The sequence below is a fragment of the Nicotiana sylvestris genome, chromosome 3 (genome assembly GCF_000393655.2).
Source record: "Nicotiana sylvestris chromosome 3, ASM39365v2, whole genome shotgun sequence".
NCBI lineage: Eukaryota > Viridiplantae > Streptophyta > Magnoliopsida > Solanales > Solanaceae > Nicotiana > Nicotiana sylvestris.
This window is the reverse complement of record NC_091059.1, coordinates 144,772,534-144,792,788: the sequence shown is the minus strand read 5'-3', so window position 1 is coordinate 144,792,788 and position 20,255 is coordinate 144,772,534. Positions and strand designations below refer to the sequence as shown.

At 35.5% G+C, this 20,255-nt stretch overlaps 1 protein-coding gene across 3 annotated transcripts; it reads right to left on the bottom strand.

Annotated features, from left to right (window-relative positions):
- Positions 1 to 43: 43 nt before the first annotated feature.
- LOC104210041 (uncharacterized) lies at positions 44 to 15,866 on the bottom strand. Of its 3 annotated transcripts, none has more exons than XM_070171059.1 (6): positions 15,456 to 15,864; positions 15,251 to 15,323; positions 10,597 to 10,666; positions 8,871 to 8,936; positions 7,845 to 7,986; positions 44 to 491 (listed from the first exon to the last, which is right to left on the bottom strand). In XM_070171059.1, exons 2-5 carry the CDS (start codon positions 15,289 to 15,291, stop codon positions 7,852 to 7,854), a joined length of 312 nt encoding a protein of 103 aa, XP_070027160.1. In that variant the 5' UTR covers positions 15,292 to 15,323; positions 15,456 to 15,864; the 3' UTR covers positions 44 to 491; positions 7,845 to 7,851. The 3 variants fall into 3 exon arrangements, with proteins under 3 accessions (XP_070027160.1, XP_070027162.1, XP_070027161.1); XM_070171060.1 differs by lacking the exon at positions 44 to 491 and adding an exon at positions 4,586 to 5,024 and having other exon boundaries at positions 15,456 to 15,866; XM_070171061.1 differs by lacking the exon at positions 10,597 to 10,666 and having other exon boundaries at positions 15,456 to 15,829.
- Between the last annotated feature and the right edge of the window lie 4,389 nt (positions 15,867 to 20,255).

Sequence of the window (20,255 nt, the reverse complement as noted above, 5' to 3'; positions counted from 1 at the left end):
TCTAACCTAATAACAACAATAGCCTATCTAAAGACATCCTTGCTAATACAAATACATTTCATACATTTCAAATAGAGGCTTCTGTCTCTTGTCCCTCTCCCGCTTAGTGAATTCTAAACATTCAAATTGCACTTCAGAGGGGCAGGTGAATACACCAATAATCGCTTACTGAATAACAAGTGCTTGCTCAACCAAAATCAAGACATCTGGTCTGTCCAATATCTAGGATAAAGAAAATGCATAAGCAAAAGGAGCAGAAACATTTCCACCCAGGTGAACTAAAACCAATAAACCAACATACCGCCAAAGAGATTGAAAAGCTCCACAGAAACAAATCTGGATCAATCCCTGGCGCTGTAGATCCGTATATGTCTTTTTGTTGTAGATGTTGCCCTCTTGATCTTCATATACTACAGCTGCACTTTGTATCCTAACTATATTTATAGGAAGAACGGCAGCACGAATGACGCCCCGAAGAAACGCATCATCGTCTGTCCAGACATGTAAAGAGGTTCATGTTAGCAGAAACATAAAAGAAAGAACACAAGATCTAACGTGGTTCGGATCAAAATAATCCTACGTCCACCAGAGAACAGTTGCCTTTTTATTATTAACAAAGGAAGGGGGAGTTCCCAATTACACTTAAGAGAATTTCTCTCTTAACTCTCTACTCACTACAATGTATTGTATTATTTTTGGGATGGTTTCTACAGATGAAGGAGTGCATCTATTTATAGAGGTAAAGACTTCCTCTTGATGTCATTAGTGACATCAAACTACCTCCTCTTGATGTCATGGGTGACATCAAAGGAGGAAGCTTCCTCCTAGCATCCACACCAACTCTTTCCACCAACTCTTCCAATTGGCATGCAATTGTTGACTAAACATAAACCAACACTTTCAATCTCTACCTTGGTTTGCGTTTCGAGCGTGCGTGTGAACAACTCTCGCCAAAACTTCTAAGCTTACTGGGTAACCCCATAGTAAGAAACAAGAAGAATCAAACCATTGTTGAACATACTACCTCCACCTAACAACTGTTCTCTTCGGAGTTGCATCAGTTGATGCACACCCCCGCCAAGTCCTTGCAGTGTGCAAACTTAGCGAGTGGGACTATCTTGGTCAACATGTCTGCAGCATTATCGTCTGTGATAACCTTCACGACCTTGATAGTTCCCTCTTCAACAACATATCGAATAAAATGAAATCTGACATCAATGTGTTTAATGCGCTCATGAAATCTCTGATTTTTTATTAGATGAATAGCACTCTAACTATCACATCTAAGAGTTATTCCAGCTGAACCAAACTCAATTCCGCTATTAAACCTTTCAACCAGATAGCTTCCTTCACCGCATCCGCTGCTGCCATGTATTCTGCTTCTGTCGTAGACAAAGCGACAATCGGCTGCAGAGTCGACTTCCAACTAACGACACTGCCAACGAGGGTAAAAATGTATCCAGTTGTGGACCTTCTTCTATCAAGATCTCCTGCATAGTCAGAATCTACATAACCGAGAATTGAAATACCTCCACCACTTTTTCGAAAGGTCAGACCAACACCAGAAGCTCCTTTGAGATATCTCAATATCCACTTGACAGCTTCCCAATGCCTCTTTCCTGGGCTGGACATGTATCTACTTACCACACTTACAGATTGAGCAATATCTGGACGTGTGCATACCATAGCATACATAATGCTACCAACTGCACTGGCATAAGGAATCTTTGACATATGCTCCACCTCATCCTCGGACTGAGGCATTTGTAACTCTGAAAATTTAAAATGAGGAGCTAATGGTGTACTTACAGGCTTGCACGTGTGCATATTGAATCTCTCGAGAACCCTTTCAATATACCTCTTCTGAGAAAGATGTACAACACTGTCTTCTCTTGAAATCTCCATACCAAGGATTTTCTTTGCAGCTCCTAAATCCTTCATGTCAAATTCCTTACTCAACAGTTTCTTCAAAGCATTTATCTCTGTAATGTTGTTAGCAGCAATAAGCATATCATCAACATACAACAGTAAATAAATCATTGAGTTACCAGACATCTTCTTGTGATACACACAACTATCAAATGCACTCCTTGAGAATTCATGTGTAGTCATGAATGCATCAAACCTCTTGTACCACTGTCTAGGGGATTGCTTCAAACCATACAAAGACTTCTTTAGTTGGCATACGTGATCTTCTTTTCCCTCAGCTAGGAAACCTTCAGGTTGATCCATATAGATTGTCTCTTCTAGATCACCGTGTAAGAAAGCAGTTTTGACATCAAGCTGTTGAAGCTCCAAGTCAAATTGTGCAACCAATGCTAGTAGCACGCGAATTGAGCTATGCTTCACGACCGGAGAGAAAATCTCATTGTAGTCAATTCCCTCCTTTTGGCTGAAACCTTTTGCAACCAATCTCGCCTTGAACCTAGCATCTTCCACTTCAGGAATTCCCTCTTTCTTTCGGTAGACCCACTTGCATCCAACTGTCCTCTTCCCCTTTTGTCTTTTCACTAAGACCCATGTCTGATTCTTGTGAAGAGACTCCATCTCTTCAGTCATGGCTAACCGCCATTGTGCGGCATCCTTGCAAGAAGTTGCTTCAATATACGAGGAGGGCTCCAGATCTTTAATCTCTTCTTGTGCAGCTACGAACGCATATGCAATCAAGTTTGCTTGATTTATAAGGCGTTCCGGTTCTCGTGTCTGCCTCTTCTCCCTCCCCTTCGCAATTGTGTATGGTTCATTGACAGCAAGTTCTTCAACGCCTACATCTTCTGACTCATCTTTAACCTGAGTCTCTTGATCCTTTTCCTTGGCAAGCTCCACCGGAAGCTCCACCTGCTCGTTGTTCTTGTTTCCTGAAAACTCCACGGAAACTTTACGGGGATCAAGTATAGAGGATTCATCGAAGGTGACATCTCTACTAACTATAAATTTGAGTAAAGACAAACACCAAAGTTTGTACCCTTTTACTCCATCCACATACCCTACGAATATGGCCTTCTTAGCCCTTGGTTCAAGCTTTCCTTCATTAACGTGATAATAAGCTGGACACCCAAATACTCGTAAGTATGAATAGTTAGAGGGTTCACCTGACCATACCTCATTCGGAGTCTTAAAGTCAATTGCCGATGCTGGAGATCGATTGACAATATGAGCAGCAGTGTGAACTGCTTCAGCCCAAAATACTTTGGACATTTTGGCTTGTAGGAGCATACAACGAGCCTTTTCAAGAAGAGTTCTGTTCATTCTCTCGGCAACTCCATTCTGCTGTGGGGTATGCCTGACAGTCCTATGTCTTGAGATCCCATGAACCTTGCAGAATTCATTAAACTCTTCATTGCAAAACTCCAAGCCATTGTCTGTGCGAAGATACTTGATTTTCCGCTCCATTTGATTTTCAACCAAAATCTTCCACTCTTTAAATGCTTCAAAAGCATCACTTTTTGCCTTCAAAAAATGCACCCAAACCTTTCGTGAGAAATCATCAATAAAAGTCAGAAGATACCTCTTTCTGCCCTTCGATGAAAGTTTAGAGGGACCCCATAAATCTGAATAGATGTAGTCTAGCACTCCTCTTGTCTTGTGTTTGCCAGTGCTGAAGCTGACCTTCTTCTGCTTCCCTATACGCAGTGCTCACAGAAGTCAAGTGTGCTGATCTTCTCACCTTCCAAAAGGTTACGATTGCTCAACATCTCCAGTCCACGTGCGCTCATATGACCTAATCTCATGTGCCATAGTCTTGCCTTGTCATCATTAGATAACTGCATTGTAGATGCATTTGCAGAGCCAACAATGGTGCTTTTGGCCAATGTGTAAAGGTCATTCTCCAGCTTGCCTTTCAGCATGACTAAAGAACCTTTAGTCACCTTTATAGTTCCTGTTTCGCTCATATACCTGTAGCCTTGTTCATCCAGAGTACTCAGGGAGATCAAATTCTTCTTCAGATCAGGAACATGACGGACTTGTGTAATAGTCCTCACGACTCCATCATGGCAGCGAACCCGAACTGAGCCAATGCCAACTATTGCACAAGTTGCATTATTGCCCATTACTACGGTTCCTCCACTTTTCTCATAGCTGCTAAACCAGTCTTTTCGGAACGTCATATGCAGAGTGCAAGCAGAGTCTAACACCCATTTGTTTCCATAACTACTATTATTATTACACGATGTTGTTAGTACATAATCATTATCAAAATCATGTACCTGTTCAACTGTGGATGCACTCGCCTTTTCCTTGGACTTTGACATTGGGCAGTCTCGTTCAAAGTGCCCCTTCTTGCCACAACCCCAACACTCTGTATTCTTCTTGTTCACACGAGACTTTGATCTGTGCTTTGATTTGCTCTTTCCCTGTTGGCTAGTCCGGCCTCTCACAAAGAGCCCACTTGCCTGGTCATCTCTATCTCCTTCAATGTGCCTCCGCACATCACTAGAGTTAAGTGCCTGCCGCACTTGCTCAAGCTTGATAGGCTCCTTGCTATACATCATTGAATTCTCAATATCACGATATCCTGAAGTCAATGAAAATAGCAAAGCACATGCAAGCGTCTCCTCCTCCTTTTTAATTCCTGCAATCTGTAAGTCCATGACAAGTTTATTGAACGCATCTAAATGATCTTGTAACGAAGTACCTGACCCCATCTTAAATGTGTGAAGACGCCGTTGTAACAACATCCTTGTTGTCACTGATCGGTCTTGGTATAGCCCTTCTAGCTTTTCCCATAACTGTTTGGCCGTCTCTTCGGTACCCGTACTCACTTCACAAAGCACGTTAGGTGCAAGGGATAGTTGGATTGCACTCAATGCATCCCCTTCAATCTTCTCCTTGTCGGGAGCTGATATATCCTTATGATACTTTCTGTCAATAGCATGGATTGAACCTTCCTTACGCAGTAACGCCATCATCTGGATCTTCCAGATATTGAAGTTGTTGCGTCCACTGAATCTATCAATTTCAAACTTCATGGAACTCATCTTTGCTTGTTCTTCCTCCTTGGATTGTTAACGAATCTTGTTGCTCTGATACCAATTGTTAGCGGAAACGTAAAAGAAAGAACACAAGATTTAACGTGGTTCGGATCAAAATAATCCTACGTCCACCAAAGAATAGTTGCCTTTTTATTATTAACAAAATAAGGGGAGAGTTCCCAATTACACTTAAGAGAATTTCTCTCTTAACTCTCTACTCACTACAATGTATTGTATTATTTTTGGGATGGTTTCTACAAATGAAGGAGTGCATCTATTTATAGAGGTAAAGACCTCCTCTTGATGTCATTGGTGACATCAAACTACCTCCTCTTGATGTCATGGGTGACATCAAAGGAGGAAGCTTCCTCCTAGCATCCACACCAACTCTTTCCACCAACTCTTCCAATTGGCATGCCATTGTTGACTAAACATAAACCAACATTTTCAGCATGCCATTGTTAACTAAACATAAACCAACATTTTCAATCTCCACCTTGGTTTGCGTTTCGAGCGTGTGAACAACTCTGGCCAAAACTTCTAAGCTTACTGGGCAACCCCGTTGTAAGAAACAAGAAGAATCAAACCATTGTTGAACATACCACCTCCACCTAGCAACTGTTCTCTTCGGAGTTGCATCAGTTGATGCACACCCCCGCCAAGTCCTTGCAGTGTGCAAACTTAGCGAGCGGGACTATCTTGGTCAACATGTCTGCAGCATTATCATCTGTGATAACCTTCACGACCTTGATAGTTCCCTCATCAATAACATCTCGAATAAAATGAAATCTGACATCAATGTGTTTAGTGCGCTCATGAAATCTCTGATTTTTCATTAGATGAATAGCACTCTGACTATCACATCTAAGAGTTGATTCCAGCTGAACCAAACTCAATTCCGCTACTAAACTTTTCAACCAGATAGCTTCCTTTACCGCCTCCGCTGCTGCCATGTATTCTGCTTCTGTCGTAGACAAAGCGACAATCGACTGCAAAGTCGACTTCCAACTGACGGCACTAATCGCTAGTGTTTTGCACTAATTGTGTGTTTTATGCTTTGTAGGAGTGATTCCGAGCTATGTAGATGTTATGGAATGAATTCAAGTGATTTGGAGCTTTGAAGTATGAGTAAAAGCCCAATGAATCAAGCCGGGATCGTGTTCGGGGATCAACGGATGATAGAGCAACGAAACGAAGAATCGAGCTATCTAGTAAAATGCACATAACTTTTTGCTTAGAACTCCATTTGGGCTCCACAATATATTGTTGGAAAGCTAACTCAAAGGGATACAACTTTTATGTCTTACGTTTTTTCAAATTCCAAACAGAACAGGGTGAAAAGTGCGCGGCAAGTGGGTGGCCGCGCACTGGCCGCGCAAATGGGGCAGAACACTGGTTAAAATCCGCGGCCAATTCGCGGTTGATTCGCGGCCGCGCACGTCCTGTCCGGAAAAAGTGTCCTTTTTCGCGTAGGAAAAGGTGTAATTGTTTGGGCCCAACCCTACTTGGTATATATACATGGAAAACGGTATTTTGAGGACTTTTGACATAATTTAGACCTAAGGAGGCTAAGGAGACCAGGGATTCGACTTAAGGAGGCAAGAACACACTAGGAGCAAGGAGGAGAATTCTTCTACGAGTTTTTCACTTCCTTCTTCCTATTTTCATTATTGGTTATGAATTCTAGTATTGTAGTTATGCATACTATTATGAATAGCTAATTTGTTATCTAGGGTTTTGATAGAACCAATGGAAGGATGATTTTCTTATTACGTTAATATAGATTTGCCATAGTATTTTCTCTATTTATTCAACTATATTATTATTGTAGTTGGTTGAAGAGCTTTCACTCGACTGTGCTTATTTAGTGTGTATTACTCGGGAGAGAGTGCATATTTAGGTAGTTGTTGAACAACATCACTCCTAGCGTGTATGAGGGATCAATACGGAGGGTTTAAAGGTGGGATTAGGGATAACGAAACCTTGGGTGTGATCCGAGTGAGTCGTACTTAATGCCAACTAGCGTAATTCGGGAGAATATGTCTAGTAAATTGTGGTAATTACTCGGAAGAGAGTTACGACAGTCAGAGCGCTCATGATCGGTAGAGAATACTTAGGCGAATTTATAGAAAACGTAGCGGGAAGGACTCCGACAATAGGGGAAATCATAACTCTAAAACCTCCTGAATCTTGTCTCTAACCCTTAGTATCTTTAGTTGTTAATTTACTATTTTAATTTGTTAGTTAATTAGTTAAACACAAAAATCTTAATATCTATAAGTTAGGAATTGTTCAAGCTTGTCTTCTTGGTGATATTGAACAGCTGTAGCTAAGTTTTAGTTCTCTGTGGGATTCGACTCCGGACTTGTAAACCGGAGTATATTTGCAACGACCGCTTAGTCCTTTTTATAATGCATAGTTGGGCGTGATCACCGCCTAACTTCAACCCCAAAAGCTAGCTCATGAGGTAAAGGGTCGCGAACTACTTATATGCTATCCAAGCCTCCCTTTTGTCCAATGTGGGACAGGGTGTTATAATAAGCTGTGCTGACAAAGGTACTAAGCAAGTATAAAACTGTACACAGAGACATGGAAAATGGCTTGTGTCATCTACTATGTTATTAAAAGGCATATTGCTGTCTATGGAGCTGAGAGATCTATGTGAGAAGTAATCAAAAAGCCTCTGGAACAATGCGAGCCTAAAAAAAGGCCAAACAGAAAAGAAAACATATGCCGAGTAGTGAAGAGGTGAAAATCAAGATGGGCCAGAATGGTGCAGTTTTACCACCCAAATGACATATTGTAAGTGTAGAATGCTAACAATGGATTTTTATACAGATAATTTAGGAACTGAATATCTATCTAACTCACTTATACATTAGTGATCACCATTCGTCATATAGATGATAGCTCCTTCCTGTTCATTCTGCCTTTCATCAGCACCATTAGTCACGTCAGCCGCTGCTCCTTGCAGGCCATTCTGCCTTTCATCAGCATTATCATTGAAACCTTTCTGCAAAAGATGAGGGTTGGTTAGTGTATTAGAACCAAAGACTAAAGAAGCAGGGAAAATAGCAGGAGGGATACTAAGGAAAAAGCTACTCTGTGAATCGCAAAAATTCACCAGTTCCAAGGTTTCAATTGCATAGTTATCTCTTTTAAGCTATTATGTTTTTATCAAGGTATCCGCATCTATAAACTTCTTAGCACAGATTGTCTTAATTAGAGGTTCTTTCATGTTCTGACATATGTGCTAGAGAGCTCTATACACATCGGTTGAGCATTCTTGCAAGGAGCTTTTGGGTTCCAATTTTCAGCACTGATTTGAAATTAAAACACTCACTGCATAAAGACCACAGATATCTTCAACTTATCTGGTCAAAATGACTGAGCTCAGTTTCAACCATGCCTCTTCTGTTTGGGCTCTAAACTAAATGGTACCAAGTATCCATTTTGACACGCATTACATATTTAACACCTGCACCTAAAAACTTTTCAACAACTCGGGACCAGGAGTCGAGTAGATTGCTAAGTCAAAGTTGTACTTCCCAATAAGTACACAGTATCTCACAAAACAACCTTAGCAGTGGCATCAAATTTAGCAAGTTATCTATACGCATTGGAAGCAAACAGAAAGTTACGAGATTAAAAATGTCATGCTTAACGTGAATTCTCAGAACTCGGACAAGTTAAGTCATTCCTTTGTGTGCTGTAAAGATGAAGGGGAGAGTCGGAAAGACAAGAAATAAGAGTATTCCCTTTACTAGAGATTCAAAAACTCCAATACTAGGGGTTGAAAAGGTCCTTCACATTGAAACAACTACAAAGCAGATATAGGAACTAAGATGACAAAGAGACTTAGACCACAAAGCTTTTCTACAAGTGTGATGAATATACCTTTTTATTTAGACCATGAGCAGTCATAAGTTCATAGAACTTGCGCATCAGCATTTCTTCCTCAACCTACAAGCAGTCGACATGCAAAATTGATACGTTAAACAAACAACAACCACCACCCAATATAATCCCACATAGGGGTGTTCATAAAAAACCCGAAAAACCGAACCAAACCGACAAAAAAAAAACGATACTTTTTAGGTTTGGTTTGGTTTTGGTTTTGAATTTTAAAAACCGATCAAAATTGGTTTAGTTTTGGTTTTAATCAAAAAATAAGCGAAAAAAACCCGAACCAAGCCGACTATAAAAGTAGCTATTTAAATTTTATTATATATATATATATATATATATATATATATATATATGTATATTTTTATATAAAGTTTCTTAAATTTAATGGTACATATTAGTCATTTGTATTTTTAGTCTAGTTCTTTGCTATTATAATCATCTAATTATTTGCCTTCACATTCTAGTTTGATTGGAAGTTTTCTTTTGCTAAGTACAAGAATTTATTTCATGTTAAAAATAATCGATTTTTAATTGAGTACTTAAATTATTCATCACTATTTGATTCAATTATCATCAATATATCTTGGTAAATGATAGATTTCTCAAAAAAGCAATTGATTTGATAGTGTTACGTTGAAAATGTAGTCGCCGGAATATGCGTTTGGTAGCGTATGTCTCATATTTAAGAAAAAAACCGATAAATAACCGGAAAAACCGAAAAACCGAAAAATCGACAAAAACCGAATCGATAAAAAACCGACTTAATTGGTTTGGTTTGGTTCTAATATTTGAAAAACCGACTTACTTGGTTTGGTTTCTTTTTAGGGAAAAACCGACCCAAACCGAACCATGAACACCCCTATCCCACAAGCGGAAATGCAAATGGCAAGAAATGGAAAAATGGAACGGAAATGAAAAGAAACAGCTAATAAGAAGGGCTTTGCTCTCACAGAAGCCAGAATATCAATAGGCCTTTCGAAATTATTGATGTGGCATATAAAACAACGAATGAGCTGAAAGCAGTGGTGCACATAACTAGATTGAATGTGCCCCTAACTAAGGCCACTGCTATTAAGGGTTGAGTCTCTCCCTTCCCTTTCCTCCCCCAACCCAACTTCCACCACCTGAAAAAATATATCGTTTGAAAAATGTTTACGTGACTGCAGAAAGCTCATAACACATAACATCTGGCACTACTATTCAACTACAAGTGTACATTACATTTTTTTCTTTCTTTATGAGTGTCATATATCCAATGCTAGTGTTTTATTGTGTTCTTTCATTCTATGTCCATCCCAAAGTAATGTCCTTTAATACAAATTACTATATACACAAAGTAATAACAGGTCAAACAGATGTATCTGAAGATGCTTGGAGAGTAGACAAAGGTTACTTAGAGAAGATTAATATGCAACGACCCAGGATCCCCTAAATGGCTGTTCATAGGGAATATGGTAGCTCATGGAAGGTTATATACAAAGGATCGACTAGCTCACTGGGGAATTGTGGTGGATCAGACATGTCCTTTATGTCAGGTAGAATTGGAAAGCACTGAACATCTATTCTTCAGATGTGTTGTATCTGCTTCTATTTGGGGACAGCTACTGGAATGGCAAGGTATATCTAGGAATGCTATGGAGTGGACTGAAGAAATGCAATGGCTTGAAAGTAGTTGCAGAGAGAAGCGTGCAGCAGCCACCATATATAGAACAACCTTGGCAGCAACTGTGTATTTCATTTGGCAAGAAAGGGATATGGTGGTGTTCAGAGCAAGAGAAGACAACCTGCAGAAATTATCAAGATGATCATTCATGATGTCTTTGTGAGAGGCAGCATGTGCAGCAAGCTTAACAGTACATTAAATACTATGTACTTTTATCCTGCTTTGTAAGGATTGTAGGCTATTTGACATGATGAACTGAGTAGTGTTGGAGTGCAAAACTGTGGTAGTCCAGTTTGCTATCTTCTTTTTTTCTTGAGCTGTAATTTTCTCAGTTGGTAGTAATATTGCTTATGTACCCAAAAAAAGGTCCAATTTTATTGTCAGCGCCACATGTTTTGTCAATATATATTAAGCTCTCAATACATGTGCAAAAACAAACCAAGACATCAAAGTAGGATAAACAAAATAATATTTTGTCCATCCATTTATACATTTCGAAGTAGTCTAAGATGTTTAGCTAGAGTCTCAATATCTTAGCAACTTTACTTGGAAATACTTCAGAGATTCTCGCCTCAGGGCTTTGGTCTAGAGTGCAACCCGTGATGTTTGATGTTTTTGTTAGGCGCACGTCACAAGCTACAGAAAATAACAGAGGCACATTCAGGATTTAAGCTCTATGAAGTCCAACCTTTAAGTTTTTTAGTCTTGAACCCATTTAAATTTAAAATTATGGGTTCACAGCAGCCATTTATTGCACCTTTAGTGAATTACACATAAATTTATGTTCCATGTCAATAATACTACATGAACTCGATACTTATAAGCTCCATCCGACCCTGGCAAAAACCTCATATATTTAAGTGGAGGAGGATAGATGGACGGACCCATCATCCATCGAGTTTCAAACCGTGCACCATGGCCCTAGTAGCGAAGCCAGAAAATTTGTAAAGATGTTCAAAGTTTAATATATATTTATAAAAAGTAACTTTTGACCTATACACATAGTAGTATATATTTCTCAGTATAATTTTCGGATGAAGGGTGTTCAACCGAATACACTCACTCTATGTGGCTATGCCACTGATTGGACCGCGAGGATTTGTCAGTTATCAAAAGAAAAAAATTAAGAGATTCTCTTATCTTGCAAGTTAATAGCTAGAGTTTGTACATCTATTTTTCCTATCAATATATGATTACTGTTTAAGTAGAAAGGTTCTTTTTTTTTTTAGTAATTTGGTAAAAGAGGAGTAAGAGGTTAAAGTATAGGTGTTAAACGGGCCGGGTTGACCCGGTTCCGGACCGGCCCAGACCGGTTAAACCCGGAACCGGCCCGGACCGGTTAAAGGGGGTTGGGCTGGGCTGGGTAGGAAGGGTAGAGGGGGTTGGTCCGTTTAGAATTTTAAAACGGGTAATCGGACCGGATGAACCCGGTCCCATGAACAGTTACCCTTACCGGGTTAACCGGCCCGGACCGGCCCGGTACAACGGCTAGAATTTGTTTTTTTTTGTTTTTTTTTTAATTTTCGAAATAGGTGGGCCCCACTGACCGTTGGCAACGGTCAGACCTTGAATTGGTCCGTTGGCCAACGGAAAAATTGCACAAATAGCCTTTTTTTTAATTTTTAACCCTTTTTCAATTTACAAAACTAACCTTCTCTAAAACTATAAATACCTCCCTCACCCCCTCTTCTTCATTTCTTCAATCAATACTCATTTCTCAATCTCAATTTCTCTCATTCTCTCATTCTCCAATTTGCAAGACTTCAAGTCTTCAATTCATCTTCTAATTTTATTTGGCTCTCTTTTCTTGAATTTAATTTATCGTGTTTTATCATTCGGAATTTGAAGTTTGAACAATTGAAGTTCAAAATTGAAATACTTGCTTGACGTTTGTTCGTGGTAACATCGGAATTGCGTAATCAAGTGCTCAATTTATTGTCGAATTCGGTGCACTCCCTCCAACTCTTTCTATTATTTACTATTTTAATTGCATATTTAATTTTAGCTTATACTTTAATTTTTACAATATGTTTAATGCTGCTAAAAGAGCGTGTAAAAGAGTTACTGGTAGGGGAAATAAAAAAAGAGATAGTCCTTCAGCATCTGGTAGTAATAGTAATAACCCATTATTATTTTCACAGTTTCCGAAACATCGCCTAATGATAATATAGATATAGATTATGAACAATTACAAGAAGATTTTGGAATAGAAGATAATGAAATAGGAATGGAAGATGAGATACCAGCTACACCTACTAGTGCTGGAGCTGGTAGTGTTGGAGTTGCTACAAGGGGTGGTGGTCGTGGCACTAGTAGTAGACCACCTGTGGCTCCGATTATTAATCGTAAAAAAATAAGTAGGGTTTGGAATTTTTTTGAAATAATAGAAGGTACTGATAGAGTTAAATGCAAAATTTGTAAATGTGATTTTAAACATTTGACTGGAGGAAATTTAGGGGGGACTGGGACGCTTAATAGACATATGAGAACTGAGCATTCCATAGAATATGGCGCTGATGGTGATGGAAATCAAACAACTATTAACCCTACTACTGGAGGTCTAGTGAAATATGATAAAATGAAGGATCGTGAGGAGTTAGCAAAAATGATTGATTTGGGTTGTCTACCTTTTTTCTTTTGCTTCTTCATCATATCTTATTATGTATATTCAAAGGATTTACAATCCTTTATTTAAAGGTATCCCTAGAAGTACTTGTAGAGCTGATATCTTTAGACTTCATGGACAATATCAAACATACATACGTTATTTGTTTAGCCACCTTCCTTGTAGAGTTTCTCTAACTTCTGATATTGGCCATGCTGTTAATGGAAATGATTATTTGACAATTACATGTCATTGGATAGATGATACTACTTGTATGCAAAAACGTATTATCGATTTTAGATATGATGAAGATCAGAGTCATACTGCTGCGTTTATAAGTAGTACTATTTGTGAAGTTGTTGATTTTATAATCTAAAGCAAAAAGTATTGTGTATGTCTTTTGATAATGCTTCTAACAATAATGCCGCAATTTCAATATTAAAACTGCATTTGCAACCACCTCTTGATGAAATTTTTCATGTTAGGTGTGCATGTCATGTTTATAATTTAATTGTTAAAAGTGGCCTTGATTTATTTTCAACTGAGATTACTCATGTTAGAAGAGCAGTTGGTGTTATTCAAGGAAATAATAGACAATCTAGAATAAAGGAATTTAAGAATAAGTGTGTCCAGTATAACCTTAAACCTAGATTCATGCCAGACGAAATTGTTACTAGATGGAATTATACATATATATTTTTAAAATGTTATAGATTCTCAATAACTGAAGTTGCTAATGCGCATTGTACTGATCCAAACCGTATGTTAACAACTAGTAATTGGGAGGTCATTAGTGATGTTGTTAAATTTTTACATAAATTTTATACAGCTACTGTTGAGTTTTCTGGAGCATATTACCCTACTGTTACTATGGCTTTAGTACATATAGCTGAAATTTCTTTTCTACTCTCTGAATTTAAGAAGAAAGAAAAATATAAGGATGTTGAAAAAATGCAAGCAAAATTCAAAAAATATTTCTTTCCAATTCCTCCGATTTACTTAATTGGTGCAGTTTTAAATCCTTCTATTAAGATGTCTGATTGTCACCAATTAATGAATGCTTTATATACTTATATGGAGATTGGACCAACTGAAACCCCAGATTTATGTCTCTATGAACAAGCTAAATGATTATTTACAACAATTATATAATTATTATGCAAATGTAATTGATGATGTTGCTCGTGTTGTAGGCAATGTTAATCCCACTATGCACTGTACCACTTCTGCTACTGTGGATGATGAAGAAGGCCTTGATAGTTTTAATATTTTTTCTATATTTTCTAACACTCAAACCAGTAGCATGAACATTGATGAACTTCAATTCTACTTGCAGAAGCAAAAAGAGCCTCGCACAAAGGAATTTTCACCATTGGGATGGTGGCATGAGAATGGAAAGCAATTTCCTGTTCTTTTCGCTATGGCTTGGGACGTGCTGAATGTGCCAATTTCTACTGTTGCATCGGAGAGTGCATTTAGCCAAGCAAGACAACAACTTAGAGACACCCGTCACTCATTGGGAAGCAATGCTTTGGAAGTTTTAGTATGTTTCAGAGATTGGATTAGATCGGAACGAAGAAATCAAGGACGTGAAGATGTTGATAGCCCAGAAGACGAGGAACTTGGAGATATATTAACACATGGTAACCCATCCGAATTTAACACTCTAGAAGAAGGTCAATCAGTTCATATTGATTATGAAGAACTTACTAAGGCAATGCAAAACCTTTGAATTTACTTGTTGTTAAAAATGTAAATCTTTCAATTTGTAAGTTTGAATTATGAAATAAATGTAGCACTTGCAACAAGTGCATTTTTTTCCCATCTTCCTTGTATTCTTTATGTTAATACTTTGTACTAATATAACCTACAATAGTTATACAAAATTCCAAAAAAAAAAAAAAAATACACTAAACCCGGCCCGGCCCGGCCCGGCCCCCTCAACCTGTAACCCTTACGGTTCAATTTTTACCCGGATGAACCCGAACCCGTTAAACCCGTTAAGAACCAACCTGGAACCGGACCGGACCGTAACCCGTACGGGTCCAAAAAATAGTGGCCCGGCCCACCCGTTTAACACCTCTAGGTTAAAGTGAATACCTGAAGTCTGTGCAATTCATCTGACATTGATTTATAGGCATTCAAGAGTAGTTCACTTTCTTTCTCCAGATGCCTGTACCAAAAACATTATTCAGAGACCAAATTAAACACCCAGTCACCCACATAAAACCAAGAAAAGAAAACATCTTTCATACAAGCAGAACATTATGAAGAAAGAGGAAAGTAACTCAAAAATATAAATTACTTAAAGGTTTCTCCTGCATATTTGGGATCCATGAAAAAAAATTGATCTTTAGCCACAAATCCTTAGGGGTCGTAGGAATTCGCTCAATTACAGGAGAATCAAAGCTTCAGACTGATTCAGCAATCCCACGAATTCTAACAGAGAATGATATTTTCGAAAAGAAGAAACGGATTATAATAAATTCTACCGCCAGCAGATTATACCCGAACAAACCAAGAGGGAGAAATTAAAAAATAGTCAGATTAACAGTGGTAATACAAAAATAACCACAATTTAAAAGAGTAATTGAAATTTAACCACTTCTCAGTAAAATAAACAAAAATACTGTTCAAAATCTACAAAAATATTCCAGCATAAATATACTGGTGCAACATAATATACTGTAGATTGGAGCAGTATATTATACTGGAACTTTCTGCATGTTGGACTTTCAGCATAATATGCTGGACAGGTGCACCATCTCTAGTATACTATACTGTAATTTTCCGTGTTGCAGCAAAATAGTGACTATTTTTAAATGACTTTGCAAAAGCAGGCTATTTTTGAATGACCAGTCCGAAAACTGGCTAGCCCGTGCAATATTTACCAAACAAGGATTTGATTTGGATCAAACTGGGCCGTACCAAAAACTAGACTGATATATAGTGGCCCAATACAAAAGATGAGGCGCAACGTGTTTCACAATAACTTTATCCTTTCTTTTTTTAAGAATTAATAGCCGCCCACCAATGCTTAAATTATAATTATTCGGTAGATGTATATATATAAAATCGTATATAATTAATATAAAATTTATGTATATCGATTAGAAAAGGTAATCAGTAAATTCGGTCGGCTATTATATAAAGATTCCTTCTATTTGTATAAAAAAATTCTTTTATTTTTCTGGGTTTTCCCTTAAAATAAGTGTCTTATATGATATTTGTTTTTCTTTAAAAGCAGCAAACACCTTTTTTAGAATTTTTTTCTTACAATTTTTGTTAAGCCTGAGAAAATACAGAAGAAGGTCAAGGGTCTGTTTGAGAATCAACCTTGGAACCTTTTAGGAATAAGATAATAGCTCGTCAAATGATTTATTACTTAACTACTGTTCGCGCTTCGCGCGATTAAAAAAAATATCAGAATAGATTTATATAATAATGTCAAAGTTCTTTATAAAGAAAAATCAATCTTGAACATGCTTCCTACGTGAAATTCCTTGATAAAATATTTTCAACATTCCAAACTAAATATGATCAATCATTTGAATTAGTATACATAAACTTGAATAAGAAAAGAGAAAATAAAAAAAAATAATGAAAAAGAGAAAGTAAATAATAATGTAAAACTATGAGGGATGTAAACATGAGATGGTTCACACTTTTGTTTCATAAGGTTGTCAATTTTTGAACTTCTCTCGAATAAAAATTATAATAAAACTATAAGATAAAAGGCACAAAGAAAGAAAAGAATGAAAAATATAACGTCACAGCTATATTTACATATAGGATGATGAAAGTGCATTAGACAAATAGAAGAGGAGGATCTAATTACTTTCAATATTGATAACTTTTTACAGTACCATAAAAATATATATTGCAAAAGGAATAATAAATTTTGATTACATATTCAATCATAGCAAAAGAGCTCCTAGAATTCCAAACAAACAAATGAGACGCCTTTTTCTGAGCCGAAGTTTAACGACAACACCGGTATTAATCAAGATTGCCTTGAGAATGTTAGATTGCTTTTGAACCATCACTAATTTGCCAGAATAATAATGACCGACGATGAGTCTACCACCTACATATAATTATAGAAATGAAGAAAATTTAGATGAGAATGATTAAGGTTAGGGGTTGTGAATTTATAAGGATGAAAAGATTGTTGGTGATAGAAATTTGATTAGTATTGTTTAATGCACAAAAGATAACAGCTTGAAAGGTGAAAGCTGAAAAGTTCATGCCTATAATTGTTTACTAGTATTAGTACCCGTGCGGATGCGCGAACACTAATCATGTCAAATATTTAAGTTATTTGGATTGTATGTAAATAATCTTAAAATTTACACTTTCTCAGTAAATATAGATAATCATTGGATATTAATTACATGAAAAAATTAATCATTTCTTCTATTTTTCTTTTTCGATACCATTCTTGCCGGTGTTATTGGATCTAACTCATATTTATGGCAAAACAATCAATGTTGAGACAATGAATGACTCTTTGGATAACAACTGTTTTACTACTACTTGAACTCTTATTTGGTGTGTTGATATCTTAAAAATATTTCTTTCATAAAATTTCAGTTTCTAAAACATTATTTTTCAATAATAATTATTTTATAATAACGTAATTGAATATATTATTCTCAATTCAAAACTCATTTTAGTTGGTTATCTAAAAATATAAAAAATTCTTTAGCTAGTGAATTTTTTTACTCCATTTTGATATTTGACATTAACCATGTTAAATATCTGAGTTATTTGAATTATATGTAAATAACTTTAACATTTAAACCTTCTAAATAATTATAGATAGTCATCAGATATTAATTAAGAAACACTACATGAAAAAAGACTAATATTTCCTCAATTCTCGTAGTGATACTTTTATTTTTGCACTATTCTCATAGGTGTCATTGGAACCTAAAAATAGCCACAAAGTGAAATAATAACTCATATTTATGGCAAAGCACAAAGGTTGACACGATATAAACGATTCTTTGATTATAACGTGACTCTTATATTACGACTTGAATTCTTATTTGGTATGATTTTATCTTTCAAAAAATATTTTTATTTTGAAATTTCAATTTCTAAAACCTTATATATATATATATATATATATATATATTATAATAATGATTATCTTTATAATGATACAAGTGAAGATATTATCCTTAATTTAAAATTTACTTTAATCGGCTATCTAAAATTTTAAATGATTCTTTGACTGGATTTATTTCAGTATGACTCCACTTTAAGTTTATCGATATCTCTAGCCCCAGAATTTGAATTTTTAATACCCTATATATACAAAAATTTTGTTCTTTGAATCATTAAATGTTATATTGGTTGATTATTATTATAAAATATTACATATATTATCTTAAAATTATCAAGTAGTTTATTTTTCGACACCATACTTGGCTTAACCTCAATACAAACTACTCAAATTGTATTCCAATTCAAATTTGAAAATCATATCAGTTTGTTAGTAATAGTGATTTTTTAAAAACGATACATAATGTAAATAAAAAAAACATTCTAAGATATCCTTATCTTATAATCTATGTATTTGAGTTGAAAAAATATTTGAAATCGATGAGATTAACTTTCAAATTTTTTATACCCAGCAAAGATGAAACATAAGAAGAAATTTGTTGTCATATTTTATTTCTCGTTTTTAGATCTTTCTTAAATTTTTTTCAATATTTATTTTCTTTTATCTTAATTTTTATGTCATTATTTCTTTTGTTACAAAAAAATAATTTATTTCACTATAAAAGAATGAGTTTTAATAAAAATTGCCTACATATGAACTTTAATTATATTTTTAGTCTTTGGTTGAAATTATTTCATATTTTCTTTTGGTTTTATCTAATCAGCCTAAATATGTGCTCACCCGACCACTTAAATTTAAAAATTAAATGATGTGTAATTTATATATAATTTATATATAATATGTGTATAATCGTGTGTTATCGGTATATCATCTATTTATATCAGTTATAAAAAGTAAACAATAAATATGGCCGGTATGTAAATATTCCATAAGATTTTGATTTTTTGAGTTTATCCATGATATAACTTATATTATAGTAATAATTTTAAAACTCTCTACAAATGTTCAAAAATATCTTATCTTTTTATTATCTTTGAATTAAAAAAAGTAAAGAGTTTTTTCGACATAATTTGTTTACATTTTTTAAAAAAAAATATCACGTCATACCAATTTTTTCTTTATATATACTCTTTGTTACACTTAAAAGTCGATATAGAAACTATCAATTAGACACAAATTTCTCTCTTGTTGAGTTTGAAAAAAAAACCTTTCACATAATCTAATGATTCAAAACTAATATTCTTCAACGAAAAAAATATTATACCCTTGCAATATTGGCTTGACTATAGCTAAATGAAGGGGTTTCAGCTTATACCCTTCAATTCCTTGAATGTGCTAAATTGAAATTAATGATAAACAATTGTATAGCCAAAGTTTTGTTATTTGTTTGATGTCCATTTATGCAAATTGACTCTTCAAACAAATATTCTTCAAGAAGAAAAAAGAAACAATTTTTTTTAATATTGACTGATTTTGTGATATTTCTTTCTCCAGCATGTATATTTACTTTATTATATATGTAAGTAAACTTTTATTTGGTTTTGTAAACTCTTTTTTGTTATTTGGATAAACATAAACGTGTACCCTATATATTACATTTATTTTAAGAATTTCGTTTTACTCAACTCTAGCTACAGTGTTTCAAAGAACTATACTTATAAGATTTTAAATGTGAAAGAGTTTTATAGTAATATGGATTAGTTTTTTTTTGTTGGTGGAGACGAAATAGTATTTAAATAATTAGAAAAAATAACAAAAATTTCTAACATGATTGCATATGATCATTAACCGAATTAAGTATGATAACATGATAAAAAAGATAAATTTTATTTTTAATTTAAATTCAAATTTCGTGTGTGTGTGTGTGTATATATATATATATATATATATATATATATATATATATAATTTGTATTTAACTAAAATATTCAAATATAGAATAAAATTACCATATACTATTGATATTTATTAGCT